Genomic DNA, 13,100 nt, shown 5'->3' on the forward strand with positions numbered 1-13,100 from the left:
AATATCATGGGCCGGTGCGGCGGCCATAAGATCCCCCTTCCTCAGACTGGACAGGACAACGAGGGAGATGAAAGTGATTAGTGCAGAGATCGGCCGTCCCCCAATTTCAGACCCTTGTGCACAATATCCGATGCCTGCTTATGTATGTGGGCGGCGCCATCGACAGAGGGGCATCGCAGAGTACTTTGTAACTGCATAGAGAGCACTTTGTGCAGTACTGATCTCAGAAATTTTTGAAAATTGTCGTCTAGTATCGTACTGTTATTCATTGAAGACTGCACGTGATATGTGGACATCAGACGCCACAAAGAGCCGCACCAATATATTATATCACAGTCGCTTTGGCCCCGACACAACCAGCGAGGAACTCGTCATCGACGCCCTGCTCGCGTCGCCTACACCGTCTGAACGACGCTTCGGGATGTCCGAGGACGCGGGCTCCCTGACACTCAATGTCCCCAGCAGGCCCGCCTTCTTCCGCTCCCCAACCAGCCCCGATCTCGCAGGCCAGGCGACGCCGCGCATCCAGCTCCAGACTCTGAAGAACACCCTCCTCGGGTCGCATGGACGCCCACCATGGTGCGAACATGCGACCGTCAGCTATCGGTCCGTCATGCTGAGTCCCGTCTTCTTCGGCCCCATGCAGGTATGGCGAAGATGGCCAACGTATTTCTGACGCCTTCGTCATCGGCATCGCCGGTGCGTCCTCCCTGGCGCTATCCCCCACCTTGAATCTCACTCCTCTCCAGGCGGTTCTGCCAGTGGCAAGGTATCCGAGTTGACTTGTCTCTCAAGGACACCGTAACAAGACTTTGACGTGTCTTGTTAGACCCATGTCGCCCGCCAGATCGTACAATCACTTGGGTCCATTCCTAGCATCATCATTCTCTCCCAGGTATGCCTCCTTCGGCCTTCCGATCCCCCGCAACTCAAGCGGTGCGCGCCACAGGATAGCTTCTATAAACGCAACTCCCCAGAACAGATCGTACTCGCACATGCCAACCGCAAAGACTTTGACCACCCTGATGCCATCGACATGCCCTTGTTTGTTGATGTGCGTGGCGTAGGACGCTAGCTCATGATGATGAACTTAGCTGTTGCGGACGCAGTGTTTAGCGGACTTGAAGCAAGGTCACCAAACAAATATCCCCATCTACTCTTTCTCTGAACACCAACGGCTCGACGAGACAAAGTACCTCTATGGAGCTGCTGTCATCATTAGTGCGTCCTATCCAGCTTCATGTCTTTGTCTGTACTGATTCAATTCAAGCCGAGGGTATCCTTGCGCTACACGACCCAGCGCTCAGGTGAGACATCCCTATTAGCGGTCGTGTGCAGTCTCTAAAGTCGATGAACAGAGCGTTATATGACTTGAAGGTGAGCCCGGAAGGTCTGGCATTGTCCGAGAATCATTTATATCACGCATGGATCAGATTTTCGTGCAATGCGATTCCGATCTTATGCTTGCTAGACGTATCCGACGCGACGTCTCAGAGCGAGGAAGGACAGTCGATGGGGTTCTCGACCAGTGAGTCATCCATTTGCACCTTCTCTATGTGCGCTTCACGATTCACGAGATATCTGCGGTATGTCAAGCCCTCGTACGACAACTTCGTGCTTCCGACCGCCAAGTACGCCGATATTGTAGGTCTCTCAAAACATCTCACGTATGTGCTTATAAACTTATGCTCTGTCGCAGATCGTACCGGGGTCAGATAACCATGTCGCGATCGACCTCATCTGCACGCACGTGAAGCGTCAGATGAAGAACCGCAAGAGCCGTTTACGCGCGCAAATGGCACTTGCTGGCCCACGCGAGCTGTCGTCGCGGCAGTCAAGTCCCTTAATCCCGACAGAAGAACCATGGTCAAACCTGATCATCACTCCGGACACTCCACAATTGAAGGTATGTCTTCGAGATCTGAGCAATCACTTTGGACATTGACCGCAGAACAAGGGTATCATGACTATCCTGCGAGACAGGACGACAAGTCGCGGGGATTTTATCTTCTTTGTTGACAGACTCGCGACATACCTGATAGAGAAGGCCATGGAACACTTGCCGTACCGACCTAGAACCGTCACCACGCCGTGTGAGGTCGACTACCAGGGTGTCGAGCTCGATGCCGACGTGAGGCCCATTCTACGCGTAACCTAGAGCAAGAACTGACCTGCTCCCAGCTGTGCGGTGTCTCGATCCTCAGAAGCGGCGGTCCGCTGGAGCGAGGTCTCCGTCGAGTGGTCAACAACGTCGCGATCGGCTCGCTGCTGATCCAGTCCGAGCCCAAGACGGGCGAACCCCTGCTCCTGGCCCACGCTCTGCCACAGTGCATCCGCGAACGCCACCGGGCGAAGCACACCTACGTTTTCCTCCTCGACGCGCAGGTACGCCCCTCATCCTCTCCCGTCCCCGCACCCCTGCTCACGCCCTCCCGCCCTCCCGCTTCGCGCACACACAGATCGGCACCGCCGCGTCCGCGTTCATGGCGCTCCGCGTGCTGCTCGACCACGGCGTGCCGCAGGAGCACATCGTCGTCGTCACCTTCCTCGTCGCGCGCTACGGCGGGCTCGCGCTCCTCCGCCGCGTCTTCCCGCGCGTGCGCGTCGTGTGCAGCGCGGCCGACGACTACGTCAGCGAGCGCTGGCTCGCGGTGCTCGAAGCCCCCGCCCAGGGGGGCGCACCGGGCACAGACGTGGGCGCGGTGGGCAGCCCTGCGCTCGCCGACGAGCAGCAGGTGGCGACGCGCGGACGCAAGGTTTGGGTCGTCGAGCCCGGCATGGGCCACATCGGTGCGTTCGTCCGGCGCAGTGCGAGACTGCGGTCTGATGTTCATTGGTGCCCGCAGGCGATCGATACTACCTCTGAGGTTGACATCTGTTACATTTTACGCTGCTGTCGAGTTCGTGGGGACCGTGTGTGTGTCGCTTATCGTCGGACATCGTCGGGAACTTGTGGAGACCATACCGTATCTTGCTAAGCTGCTTGGTTTATTGCCTCCTTGCTATGTTCGGCCGAGAGTCAAGCTTCAAGCCGCGTCTAGTCAATGTCGCCCTGCTGCGCCCTGCAACGTCGGCGCGCCCAGGAAGCGTACACGGCCCCACTGAGTCCGCCGCACTGTGTCATCATGCACACGAACCTACTCATTGCACGGCGATGACTGAGCATGGATCGACGTCTGATCGGCACAGGCCCACGACGCGGTTTGCAAATTCTCACAGGCATGTGCACCGGGTGTCCGTGGTCCCGCTCAAGCGAGAAAGAAAGTTTAACATAGCGTACTTTTGGGCTGCAGCAGCGCAGCAGAAGTCGTGTAGCAGAGGTGTGAGGAAAGGGTCTATGGCGACATCTCGACGTCCTCGTCCTCGTCGCCGTCGACGTTCTCCCAGCCGCCTTCTCCGTCCTCGTCGTCCTCGTCGCCGCCGCCCTCAGGAGACGGTTGTACACCCTGCGACTCTAGCTTGGCAATGAGCTCCTTGGCGTGTTCGAGGAGAGGCGTGTCCGGATGTTCTTGGCTCTCATGCAGCTAAATGTCAATGTGTCAGCAGAGCATAATACAGACAGCTTTCACAGGGAGGACATACCATCTTGCACGTCTCTAGACAGTCTCGTGCGTCCCGCGCAAGCTGCTCCCAGGCAAGCTCCTGCAGTGTGCCACCGTTCTCCTGTGCCTGTTCTGCCATGAGGAAGAAGCACCAGCCCTCGAGATACCAGGCTTCGACCTCCTGATCGTCGAAGGCCATGATGCCGCTCAGGACGAGTAGTGCTGGCTCGAAGAGCTCCAGCTCGAGGAACATCTTGACGAGGGCGAGGCGGGTCGGGATCGGTGGCAGGCGGTGGTCGTCTGCGAACGTATGAGGCGAGAGGAGTGCTGCACGAAAGCGTACGGTACGGACCTGGCTCCAAGTCCTTCCACTGCGTCCACGCCTGCTCGAGGCACTGTTTTGCCTCGTCCGGCCGCTGTTGCGACAGCCGGACGGACGCCAGTGCTTGCAGAGCCTCGGTATTCCCGGGGTCAGCTTGCAGAGCCATGTTGATGAGCTCTTCACACGTCTTCTCCGCCGCCGGGTCAAAACTGCCCACAAAGCTCAACGCTCCGCGCCACGAGTGCAGAGAAACTTGCGTACGCACCACAAGTCGTACGATGGGTCCATCCAGATCTCAACCATGGCGACGAGGGCACGCACGACGTTCTGCTTCAGCTCTGTCTCATCATCGTTTGCGCCGGCGAGATCGACGGCGCGCTCCTTGCCCTTGAGCTGCGCGACCATGATGTCGACGGCCGCTTGATAGTGCCGCAGCGCGTTCTGCGGGTCTTCGTCGCTCAGCTGAGCAAGGTACAAGTGTGCGGAAGGCGGGGGCGGGTTGAGTGCGTCTGGGTGTGGAGGGATCAGGGTTTCAAAAGTCTATAGGACGCTGCACAATGAGCGGAGAGACCGCGTATAGGCCAAGGCGGGGGGACGCACCTTCCTCGCCGCGTCAAGCTCCCCCGTCTCCAAGTATATGACACCGAGCATTTCCCTCGCGGCAGCATGCGTCGGCTCCCGCTCGAGGATGCGGTCCACGAACCGCTCCGCGAGGCCATAGTCGCACTGGACGATCAGAGTCTGCGCCTTCTCGAGTAGGGCCGATGCTGGCGGGGATTGTTGCTGCTGTGCAGCGTCGGCCTTCTTGCTCTGGACAGCCGCAGCGGCCTGCGCTTTGCGAGACTTTGTCCGTGCACGGCCCATGAGATGTGGAAAAGCAAGAGATACAGTAAATGCCTGGAAAGAATCACGCGCGCTTTGATCTGGAAATCTGATCCCAACGGATGCATTGATTGGCGGCGGTAGGACCCCGACAACCGCGGCGCCAAGCTGATAGCCCGACAGGGGACGGACAATGCTCTTCTCCCCTCGACCTCGACCTCGACCTCTGCACGACGACGGCTGTCAGTGCCAGCTCGCGGGACCGTGTTTCTTCCCGCTTATTTTATTTCTGCGTCGTACCGAGTGGAAACGTAAAGAACGAGGTGAGCCACGTTTGCCCGTGCCGCTCGTTTGCGCGTCCTCACGGCATGGGTCACAGGAGTGTCGGTACCGCAACCTGCGCCACTGGAGGGGCCGAGTCAAAGCCAAATCGTCTTCGACTGCAGTTTCCTCACACTCAGGCGCACGCTTGTCTGATATTTCAGGCCCTGCCGCGCGCAAACGATGTGCCATGTTGCGCTCATCCTTACGCACCTCCCTCACGCGACCAACTCGGCTACTTTCCCCGTCGCTACACAGGACTCCGCTGCTGACATGGACAAGGCCGCTGACCACCTCTCGGACAGTGTATCCAGGTTGTGGAAGCCCACTATGTCCCATCGCACAAATCGGTAAGACATACCATGCATTCCAAGCCGCCGAGGCTAGGCATCCCCGCTTCGCCGCTGCCGCTTGCATCACGACCACAAGGTACTTCCCAAGATACTTCCATGCCACCTCTCGTGTTGAGGGCTTGCACATATTGCCGCTTATCGGTCTCCTCAAGGTGCGAGCTTACTACTCAATTTGCGAGACTTGGGTGAGCTCAGTGATTATTCGTCTTGCAGATCTCCACTGCTCTCGAGTTAGTCCGCACCGCCGCTCGAATTGCACTCACTTTCTTACCATTCGTGTTCTTCAAAAACATGAAGGTCAAGAACGCCATCAAGAAAGCCGAGGAAAGAGGAGACATGGTGGCGGTCGAGAAGATCAAGGCAAAAATAGCTGTCAAAGGATACAGGCAGAAGACGATCGCCTTCAACGTCCTCCTCACTATACCCGTCCTCATCTTCTGGCTGACCATCTTGGCCAGTATGGAGCGGACGCCGCTCACCGGACGGTGGCGGCTCATCTTACTCTCGCCTGAGGAAGAGGAAGAGATCTCCGCGCAGCTTGCAGGGCCGGGGTGGTATCAAGCCGTCGCAGAGATCCTCTCGCAGGAGGGCACGACGCCCAAGCTGATCCCGCCGACCGACTGGCGCATGGGCTGGGTGCTCGACACCCTGCGCAAGCTCGAGAGCGTCATCCCGCTGCTGCAGCACGAGCACGATCTCGAGGCGCGGTGGCTCGAGTGTGGGCCCGGCGACGTGCCCCTCCCGCCGCCGGCCGACTACCCGCTGCGGCCGCGCCCGCGTGCGTCCGAGATGGTGCGCAACTTTGCCGAACTCTCGTGCGGCCGCCGTGCCCCGCCGTCGCCGCATGGCATCCCGGGCCCGCCGTACTCGCTCATCGTCGTCGACAATCCAGACTCGTCCAACGCGTTCTCGTACGGCTTCGGCCCGGATGGCGGGGGCGGCATCGTCGTCTTCAGCGGCTTCATCGACGACGTCATCCGAAAACACCCGTTCCCCGAGGACAACGGCCAGCCGGTGCAGCGGTCCTGGTGGTCGTCCCTGTTCGGGGGCTTGCCTTCGAGCGTCCCGCAGCAGCCACCGGCCCCGACGCGCGAGCAGACAGAGGAGCTCGCGATTTTGCTTGCGCACGAGCTGTCGCACCTGATTCTCTCGCATCACCTGGAGACACTGTCTTCGGGGTCCATAATATGGCCCGGCGTCATCTCTATCATGACAGACGTCGTACGCGCTGTCATGTTCCCTATCACCATGCTGTGTACGTCTACAATGCTGATCTGTCATGGCTCGAACCGGCACTGACCTCTTGACAGTTGGGCCGTTCGTGAACGACGCCTTGGCTGGCGTTGGAAAACTCGGGTCGGGTCACCTCACGGAGCTGACTCAATACTGCACAAGTCAGAAACAGGAAGTCGAGGCGGACGTCGTCTCCGCAAGGTGAGCCGTAACACCAACCTAATGTCAAAGGCCCGCAGTCTGATCTTACACATGTGCAGGCTGCTCGCCCACGCCGGGTTCGATCCGCGCGCGGCAGTGCGCTTCTGGGAAGGCCGTCAAGAAACGGAGCGGACGGCAGAGTGCACGCCGGGGCGTGCACAGGACGTAGTCGCGTACTCAGAGTGGGAGCGAACGAGCCTACCGATGCGCTGGGTGAGCTCGTCGCACCCGATGAACGTCATCCGCGTCGAGCGGCTCAAGGCGGAATTACACGAGTGGGAGATCCAGCGCGAGGCTGCCCGGCTGAAGCTCCGACAGCAGCGGGAGCGGGTCGGGTCTCAGGAGTAAAGATAGGACAGTCGCTGTGGAACAGTACTATAATTCAATGTTTGGAAGGGTTTGTGTTTCATCACTATCGTCGTTCTTGGTTGTTCTACGTGTCCGTATATCCCACATCCGTGCTTCCGTGTAGTTATCGTACTTTAGAAGGTGGCACGCATCAATTTAATTCACATTTCTATGTAGTCTTGCAGCGTAAAGACGAAGTCGGAATGTGTAGTCATTCGTAGTAGGGAATATGTGCGATGCAAAAGGGCGTCCAGAAATAAACCTTGTCTGTTTACAAACATAGTACAGGGTGCGTGAAACGTACAATACATACAGGGCATGACGTGGGTGAAAGCACAAGCTTAGGAGATGAAAGTAGCTTCATTGTAGATCCTTCCTTCAATGTCCACCCCTTGGGAGAGACCAGGTATCAGAGAATCGGGCCCAGTGACGTGAAGCGTGCCAGGATTGAACCACTGGGAGTAGGGTTAGCATGCGGCAATGAACGCAGTAAACTCGCGAGCATACCTGGTAGACAAAGGGCTTCGTTCCAGCGACGTAATTCACCATCGTCTTGATGACGTATGGAATCTCCGCGAGGACATCGACCTTCTCAACGAGACCCTTGTACGCGGTTGGCGGACCGACATCAAGCTGCAGGCTGGCATCGACGCGCCCCTCCCCGCCCAAGGCAGGGGCTGCCCACTTGAAGGCCAGCTCGGTGGGGGCGTCGTAGCCAGTATCTACGTCTTTCGCAGTTCTCAAGTGCACCGCACGCGAGATAACTTCCGCATCGTCTGCCTGCGCCTCGCCGGGGTACCTGGTCTCTGAGGTGACAGCAGCTAGCTTCCCACCGAGGACGAGCGAGCCGACACTGGTGGTGACGAACCCGGAGCCGGCGCCCTTCTTTCCGTACGCGTCTGTAGTCGTGAACTCCATCTGGATCGCGCTCACGCCGTTGTGCGCGTCACTCTGGAAGTGCGCGAAGTTCCAGCGGGCGGCGACGGTATCCGGGCGCATGCCTTGAATCGCGTGCACAAACATGCCAGGACCCTTGGCTTCGATTGCCTTGCCCTTATGGATGATCATTCCCTTGAGAGCGGTGCGGGGCCAGAAACGGTGTACAACGTAGCCGTCAGGCTTTTCGAGGTCAGGTCCGAAATAGGAGAAGCCGCCTTTGGGGCCTTTGCCAACCTTGAAGCCCGGCACGCTGGCGGGGCGGGAGACCTCGAACGAACACTGGAGGTCGTCGCCCAAGTTTGCGTTCACAACGTATTTCTCGGGCTCATTGCTGCCAGGGTTGCTCTTGTGGGTGATCGAGAACTGATCCGCCTTGCTAGAGCGCTTATCGAGGCCAGGTGGAGGAGTGACGAAATTCGCGACATTGACGGATTTCCAGATCTTCTCGCCAGTGTTCGGGTTGTAAATCTTGGAGGTGATTTGGATAGTAGGATACCATACTCTGAGAAGTGAGATCAGGACGGGGGAGCGCATACAACGACGTAAAGCTTACTAACCCCACCGAGGAGTGAATTACTTGGAGCAGCACAGAGGTGCCGTCCTCCAGGAAGTTGTAAAAGATCTGTGTCTCGACTGCAAAGCCTCCTGGACATGCCCATTCCGTATCCTTGGCCTCGAGCTCACCGAAGAGCTCCGAGGACAGGCGACCAGCGGACACGGGATGGAAGTTGGGTGCATGCGGGTCGACTGGCGGCGCCGTGCTGTTTGAGCTCCTCAGTCTGCGTCAACGGCGAGCAGTTGATGTACTCACGAGAAGAATGAAGAGAACATTGTCGTGGTGTGGTATCGTCGTCGAGGTTGTGAGGAGAGACGTGCAGGAGGCTTGTATTCGTAGGACTATTCGGCGCTCGTGGGCGGCATTGCGGATCGGGTCACGCGTCGGTATGGGCGTCTGGCGCTTTAGCCCGCTTTTATCCCCTCAATTCAACCGACATTACAGTCCTAAACGCTCGCGTTGATGTCCACGCCCAGACGACCAGGTTGCATGCAGATCCTCACCTCCCACGGCCACGTCTGGCCAGACGACGGCGACAGCCCCGCCCAGCCTGTCCACCCAGCCGTCAAGTGCGCAGCCTGCGGCTCTCACAGCCGTGCACACGTCGCTGCGGGTCAGTCGAAACGGGGTAAGGCCCTCCATATGCTTCCGTCGCGTTTTCGCACCGATTCATTTCAGCAGCCTAATTGCAAAGTGTGGTTCCGAGGAGATGGTCCCCTTCCCATCAGAACTGCGCGACCTCATCATCGACTGCCTCCGCAACGACACTGCGGCGTTACGCACATGCGGTCTGACCAGCAAGGCATGGCTTCCCAGAGTCCGCCACCACCTGTTTCGCTTCGTTGAAGTGCACCCCGGACGTCGCGGAGATGCATTCAAAGTTCTCTTGCAGGACAGCCCGGACATCGGAAGATACATCCGAGAATTAGAGATCTCTGGTGTGGGAGACGAGACCGTCGTGCCAGAAGTCTCAGGCAGATGGCCAACTCTTGTCCAGAGAGCTGCACCAGCAACACGCAAAGAACACGTTCACCGTGCCGATGTCTGGCTGGAGCACATACTACCCGCGTCGCCCACCGTCCTGTCCAGAGTCATCTCCCTGCGACTGTTCTCCCTACCAATCACACCACACTTCGCAGCTCTACTCGGTGCCCATTTTGGCGAAGTCACCGCTGTCAATCTGGACGCATGCCGCTCCGAGACGTTTGGCGATCTCCTTACCCTGCCTCGTGCGCTCACCAAGGTTGGACACCTCCGCATGGATGGCGTTAAATGGTTCCGTCCGCTCTATCATAAGCCGGAAGGGAACATCGTCCTGCGACCATGCTCACTGAAGTCTCTTGTCCTCACTGGGAAAATTGACGCTACCACCGTCATCAGCTGGCTGGTGGATCAGGAACGATACACATCATTGACCTCACTGTCGTGTTACTTGTCTAGCGACGCGAGTGCGATCGCTGTGCAGAAGCTGCTTGAGGCGGCCGGACCGACGCTCCATCAGCTCACCATAGGCTTCTCCGAAGTACGAGACCCATCGGGTGTGTACTATTATCTCACGTGGTGTAATGCGTCCTGATAGATATTCAGTTGTTCTTAAGAATGCGGAGCTCAGTTTGCAGCCGTTGACCAGTCTACGGAAGCTGCATGTGCAATGCGTCAATGCTACGCGCTTCTGGGCGATACCTTCGTTATCGTGGATCCTCATTTTAATTTCCAAAGCAAATTCACGGTATCTCACCGAGCTGACATTTTCGATATCAGCTGCTGATCTCAAGGATAAGCTGAACCTTGAGGGCTTATCTGTTATCCTCTCTAATCGACGCTACTCAGCTCTGCGCGATCTCATCTTTGAGGTCGAAGGTCATGGAGATCAATGGGACGACATTCGAGTGCGATTAAACATGCGACTATCCGTACTTGATACGAAAGGAATTCAGATACATCTATATCCGTTCGGAGAGCATGCTTAGATCGATGCTATGCATAGTCCTCATGTACATACTACTCTCACAGCCTAAATGTATCACGTGGACGTTGTTCGTAGCAACATCTCAGGTTGACCCTCTTTTACGCTTTCTAGTCTCTTCCCTGGTATCAGCGGTGTCGTCTCCTGAAGCTCCAGTAAAATCAATGGTATCCTCAAACAGTGCATCGTCGTTCGCTTCTTCAAACGGACCTAGTATCCCTGAAGCTGCCATGTCTACCTGCCCTATTCGCTGGAATCGCATACTGCCGATGTGCAGGGCATCTAACAATGCCTGGTTCTGCGCCACCAAAAGAGCAGACGGACTGCGCATCGGCACATCTGACGGCCAGCCGACCAGCTCGACGCCATAGGTGCTCAAATTGGAGTGGTTCGACCACTTCATTTCGGCGTTGCGCACACCTGAGGCAGCCCTACCAGCCGAACATAAGGTATGCACATCATTGGGATATACATAGAGGAGCTGCGTACCTTACAGCACTTCGCACAGCGTGGTACACTTCTGCCTTCACCGCGCTTGCGGGCGACTTCTTCAAGGCCGCACCACCCGCCGGCTGTATGCTAGGTATTGGCTGTGCAGCAGACCCCCGTACGGATGTTGACGGTTGTGGTAAGGCCGCGAGTTCCGTTCTCAGAGTCGTAGCATTCTGGAAAAACTGTTTGAACGCTCTTGCGCCAGGCTCGCCACACCCGCGATATCCTCGCCAGAATTCTCGGCCGAGGAGTGTTCCACCAAGGAACCCCTGGTCGGACAAATCTTCAGGGTCGACGGCAAGATAAAAAGATTGCAGACCACAGATATTCTGTAAAGATTCGAGCTGAAGAGAGACTGATTTGAGAATCTCTGTTCCTGTAAGAATAGCGAGTACATCAAGGAAACGTCGAATAAGCGTGTTTCATTATGCACATACGAGTTTCTTTGCTATCAGGGCTGCCACTCTCGAACAGAGACCGGCAGTGTAATTGAGAGATATGCCTCTTGACCTGTAAGAGGTCCTCGACCCTCAACCTTCGCGTCTACCATGCATATTTGGTTCTTACCTCCTCATACGAACGACCTTCACGGCGAGCGAAAGTACGTATCTCGTTCAGGCTTTGTTCGTAGAGAAATAACAATCTCTCGAGGAAGAGTGCTTCTTCTAGTGGAGGATCCGCGCCGCTTGTGTCGCTTGCACTGTGCATTCTACCTGGTTCATCTACCGCTTCAAGGTAGTTCATGGCTGCTCCAGTTTCAGTTTAATTTGAGGGTGGCTCGGCTCGCCGGGGCATAGCGACAACTCACGAGAGCCGGACACTGGCGCACTCAACGACTCCAGTGGCGGCGCGGCCACGCAGACTGTTTGTGTCTCAAAATAAGATGGAGGACTGCGTGTAGACTTGAGTATCAGACAAAGGTACACCGTCGGTCGGGCGCTTCTTGCATCTCACAAACTTTTTACCAATACCAGGCCACTCAAATACTGTCCACTATGCAGCTTCGACTCGACGTCCAACGCATCCTCTCAGGATCGCGTCGTTGCGTCCCTAGCTCTGCAGCCTCCAGCTCAAACTACATGCACTTGATTTGATGTCTGAAGTCCATCGACTTTTGCTCTGTTGATACGTCTTAGGGCTGGGACATAACACAGACTCGATCATGATTCCTTCACAGACTGTTTGATTGTCGGAAGTGCGGAGCGACACGAATAAAACTACACGAGATGACGCAGAACACCTAACTCTACTACTACGCGGCATTGCAAGCTGTCAGCTGCGTCGAGCACGCGCCGACGGTGAGGCCATTCTGGTTGGCCGACGCGTTCGCGGCATCCGCGCACAGGTTGTTCTGCACGCTGCACGAGCGGTCAAGCGCGGAGGGAAGGTCGTTGAAGAGCGAGTTGCCCTCGACCTGGAACTGGCTGCCGGCCGCGGTCACAGCTGGCGCAGAGACGCCGCCAAGGGCGCCGGTGAAAGTCTGGAGGTTCTGGCCGGACGACGTAGCACTGGCGCTGGACGCGCTGGCGGGGGCGGCAGATGCCGTGGCCGCAGCGGCAACAGACGTTGTGGCCGCACTAGCGGCGGCGGAAGCTGAGGCAGCTGCCGGAGCAGAACTGGCAGCGGCGGAACCAGTGCCCGCAATGGGCTGGCCCTGGTCATTGAGGGCGGTTATCGCAGCAAAGTTCGTCGTGATGCCGAAGACAGCGTTGAAGGCGTCAGCCTGTGCACCGGTAGGTGCAGGCTCGGTGTCGGCGGCGGCCTTGGCCGTTGCACAAGTGGCCTGGGCAGTAGCGTCGGCACCGCAGGTGTTTACGAGATTGTCGCACATGAACTGGGTGATGATGTCGATGTTGTCCGCAGAGCCATGGTTGTAATCAGCTGCAAAGGTCTCGTCAACGGATGTAAATATCATACGACTAGCTGAGGACGTACCCTGATTTGTAGGTTCGAAGCTAGTTTCCTTCCTGTTGTCGAATCCTACGCCAAACGTTAATACTCGGGG

The 13,100-nt window shown here is 57.2% G+C and overlaps 7 protein-coding genes across 7 annotated transcripts in view; 3 read left to right on the forward strand and 4 right to left on the reverse strand.

Annotated features, from left to right (window-relative positions):
• The first annotated feature begins 360 nt into the window (after positions 1 to 360).
• Positions 361 to 2,996, forward strand: PHACADRAFT_252504 (uncharacterized protein). The gene is made up of 15 exons (XM_007393553.1): positions 361 to 579; positions 647 to 699; positions 750 to 769; positions 830 to 895; positions 950 to 1,054; positions 1,110 to 1,221; positions 1,271 to 1,307; positions 1,359 to 1,377; positions 1,434 to 1,528; positions 1,578 to 1,644; positions 1,700 to 1,906; positions 1,958 to 2,131; positions 2,182 to 2,385; positions 2,460 to 2,790; positions 2,847 to 2,996. Exons 5-15 carry the CDS (start codon positions 1,037 to 1,039, stop codon positions 2,864 to 2,866), a joined length of 1,284 nt encoding a protein of 427 aa, XP_007393615.1. The 5' UTR covers positions 361 to 579; positions 647 to 699; positions 750 to 769; positions 830 to 895; positions 950 to 1,036; the 3' UTR covers positions 2,867 to 2,996.
• A 339-nt stretch (positions 2,997 to 3,335) lies between these two features.
• Positions 3,336 to 4,728, reverse strand: PHACADRAFT_26810 (uncharacterized protein; the record flags this gene model as incomplete). Its single annotated transcript, XM_007392669.1, has 5 exons — positions 3,336 to 3,524; positions 3,583 to 3,869; positions 3,895 to 4,073; positions 4,130 to 4,404; positions 4,465 to 4,728. The coding sequence occupies 5 exons, from the start codon at positions 4,726 to 4,728 to the stop codon at positions 3,336 to 3,338; spliced, it is 1,194 nt and encodes a 397-aa protein (XP_007392731.1).
• A 195-nt stretch (positions 4,729 to 4,923) lies between these two features.
• On the forward strand, positions 4,924 to 7,318 carry PHACADRAFT_252507 (uncharacterized protein). The gene is made up of 5 exons (XM_007393554.1): positions 4,924 to 5,009; positions 5,066 to 5,512; positions 5,574 to 6,615; positions 6,671 to 6,794; positions 6,854 to 7,318. Exons 3-5 carry the CDS (start codon positions 5,652 to 5,654, stop codon positions 7,140 to 7,142), a joined length of 1,377 nt encoding a protein of 458 aa, XP_007393616.1. The 5' UTR covers positions 4,924 to 5,009; positions 5,066 to 5,512; positions 5,574 to 5,651; the 3' UTR covers positions 7,143 to 7,318.
• PHACADRAFT_252509 (uncharacterized protein) lies at positions 7,319 to 8,924 on the reverse strand. Its single transcript, XM_007393555.1, has 4 exons — positions 8,893 to 8,924; positions 8,639 to 8,842; positions 7,650 to 8,583; positions 7,319 to 7,597 (listed from the first exon to the last, which is right to left on the reverse strand). Exons 1-4 carry the CDS (start codon positions 8,910 to 8,912, stop codon positions 7,484 to 7,486), a joined length of 1,272 nt encoding a protein of 423 aa, XP_007393617.1. The 5' UTR covers positions 8,913 to 8,924; the 3' UTR covers positions 7,319 to 7,483.
• A 378-nt stretch (positions 8,925 to 9,302) lies between these two features.
• Positions 9,303 to 11,487, forward strand: PHACADRAFT_207133 (uncharacterized protein). The gene is made up of 2 exons (XM_007393556.1): positions 9,303 to 10,175; positions 10,225 to 11,487. The coding sequence occupies exons 1-2, from the start codon at positions 9,347 to 9,349 to the stop codon at positions 10,605 to 10,607; spliced, it is 1,212 nt and encodes a 403-aa protein (XP_007393618.1). The 5' UTR covers positions 9,303 to 9,346; the 3' UTR covers positions 10,608 to 11,487.
• Positions 11,488 to 11,618: 131 nt separating this feature from the next.
• PHACADRAFT_252511 (uncharacterized protein) lies at positions 11,619 to 12,025 on the reverse strand. The gene has a single exon (XM_007393557.1). The coding sequence runs from the start codon at positions 11,837 to 11,839 to the stop codon at positions 11,639 to 11,641; it is 201 nt and encodes a 66-aa protein (XP_007393619.1). The 5' UTR covers positions 11,840 to 12,025; the 3' UTR covers positions 11,619 to 11,638.
• Positions 12,026 to 12,262: 237 nt separating this feature from the next.
• PHACADRAFT_252512 (uncharacterized protein) overlaps positions 12,263 to 13,100 on the reverse strand; it is a 2,919-nt gene continuing 2,081 nt past the window's right edge. The window contains exon 6 of the mRNA XM_007393558.1: positions 12,263 to 12,976. Coding sequence (XP_007393620.1) covers positions 12,348 to 12,976 — 629 coding nt within the window. The 3' untranslated portion in view covers positions 12,263 to 12,347. The remainder of the gene's footprint in view (positions 12,977 to 13,100) is intronic.

The sequence above is a fragment of the Phanerochaete carnosa genome (assembly GCF_000300595.1).
Source record: "Phanerochaete carnosa HHB-10118-sp unplaced genomic scaffold PHACAscaffold_3, whole genome shotgun sequence".
Lineage (NCBI taxonomy): Eukaryota > Fungi > Basidiomycota > Agaricomycetes > Polyporales > Phanerochaetaceae > Phanerochaete > Phanerochaete carnosa.

What these genes read in the sequence shown, in the direction of transcription:
- PHACADRAFT_252504 (XM_007393553.1), top strand. An exon ending in GTGTCGAGCTCGATGCCGAC is followed by an intron (nt 2,132 to 2,181) that starts GTGAGGCCCATT and finishes ACCTGCTCCCAG; the next exon opens with CTGTGCGGTGTCTCGATCCT. An exon ending in GCCCGGCATGGGCCACATCG is followed by an intron (nt 2,791 to 2,846) that starts GTGCGTTCGTCC and finishes TGGTGCCCGCAG; the next exon opens with GCGATCGATACTACCTCTGA.
- PHACADRAFT_252507 (XM_007393554.1), top strand. Translation starts at nt 5,652, where the DNA reads ATGAAGGTCAAGAACGCCATCAAGAAAGCCGAGGAAAGAGGAGACATG. An exon ending in GTTCCCTATCACCATGCTGT is followed by an intron (nt 6,616 to 6,670) that starts GTACGTCTACAA and finishes ACCTCTTGACAG; the next exon opens with TTGGGCCGTTCGTGAACGAC. An exon ending in GCGGACGTCGTCTCCGCAAG is followed by an intron (nt 6,795 to 6,853) that starts GTGAGCCGTAAC and finishes ACACATGTGCAG; the next exon opens with GCTGCTCGCCCACGCCGGGT.
- PHACADRAFT_252509 (XM_007393555.1), bottom strand. Translation starts at nt 8,912, where the DNA reads ATGTTCTCTTCATTCTTCTC. An exon ending in ATGTTCTCTTCATTCTTCTC is followed by an intron (nt 8,843 to 8,892) that starts GTGAGTACATCA and finishes GAGCTCAAACAG; the next exon opens with CACGGCGCCGCCAGTCGACC. An exon ending in CGAAGCCCTTTGTCTACCAG is followed by an intron (nt 7,598 to 7,649) that starts GTATGCTCGCGA and finishes CCCTACTCCCAG; the next exon opens with TGGTTCAATCCTGGCACGCT.
- PHACADRAFT_207133 (XM_007393556.1), top strand. Translation starts at nt 9,347, where the DNA reads ATGGTCCCCTTCCCATCAGAACTGCGCGACCTCATCATCGACTGCCTC. An exon ending in CGAAGTACGAGACCCATCGG is followed by an intron (nt 10,176 to 10,224) that starts GTGTGTACTATT and finishes ATAGATATTCAG; the next exon opens with TTGTTCTTAAGAATGCGGAG.
- PHACADRAFT_252511 (XM_007393557.1), bottom strand. Translation starts at nt 11,839, where the DNA reads ATGAACTACCTTGAAGCGGTAGATGAACCAGGTAGAATGCACAGTGCA.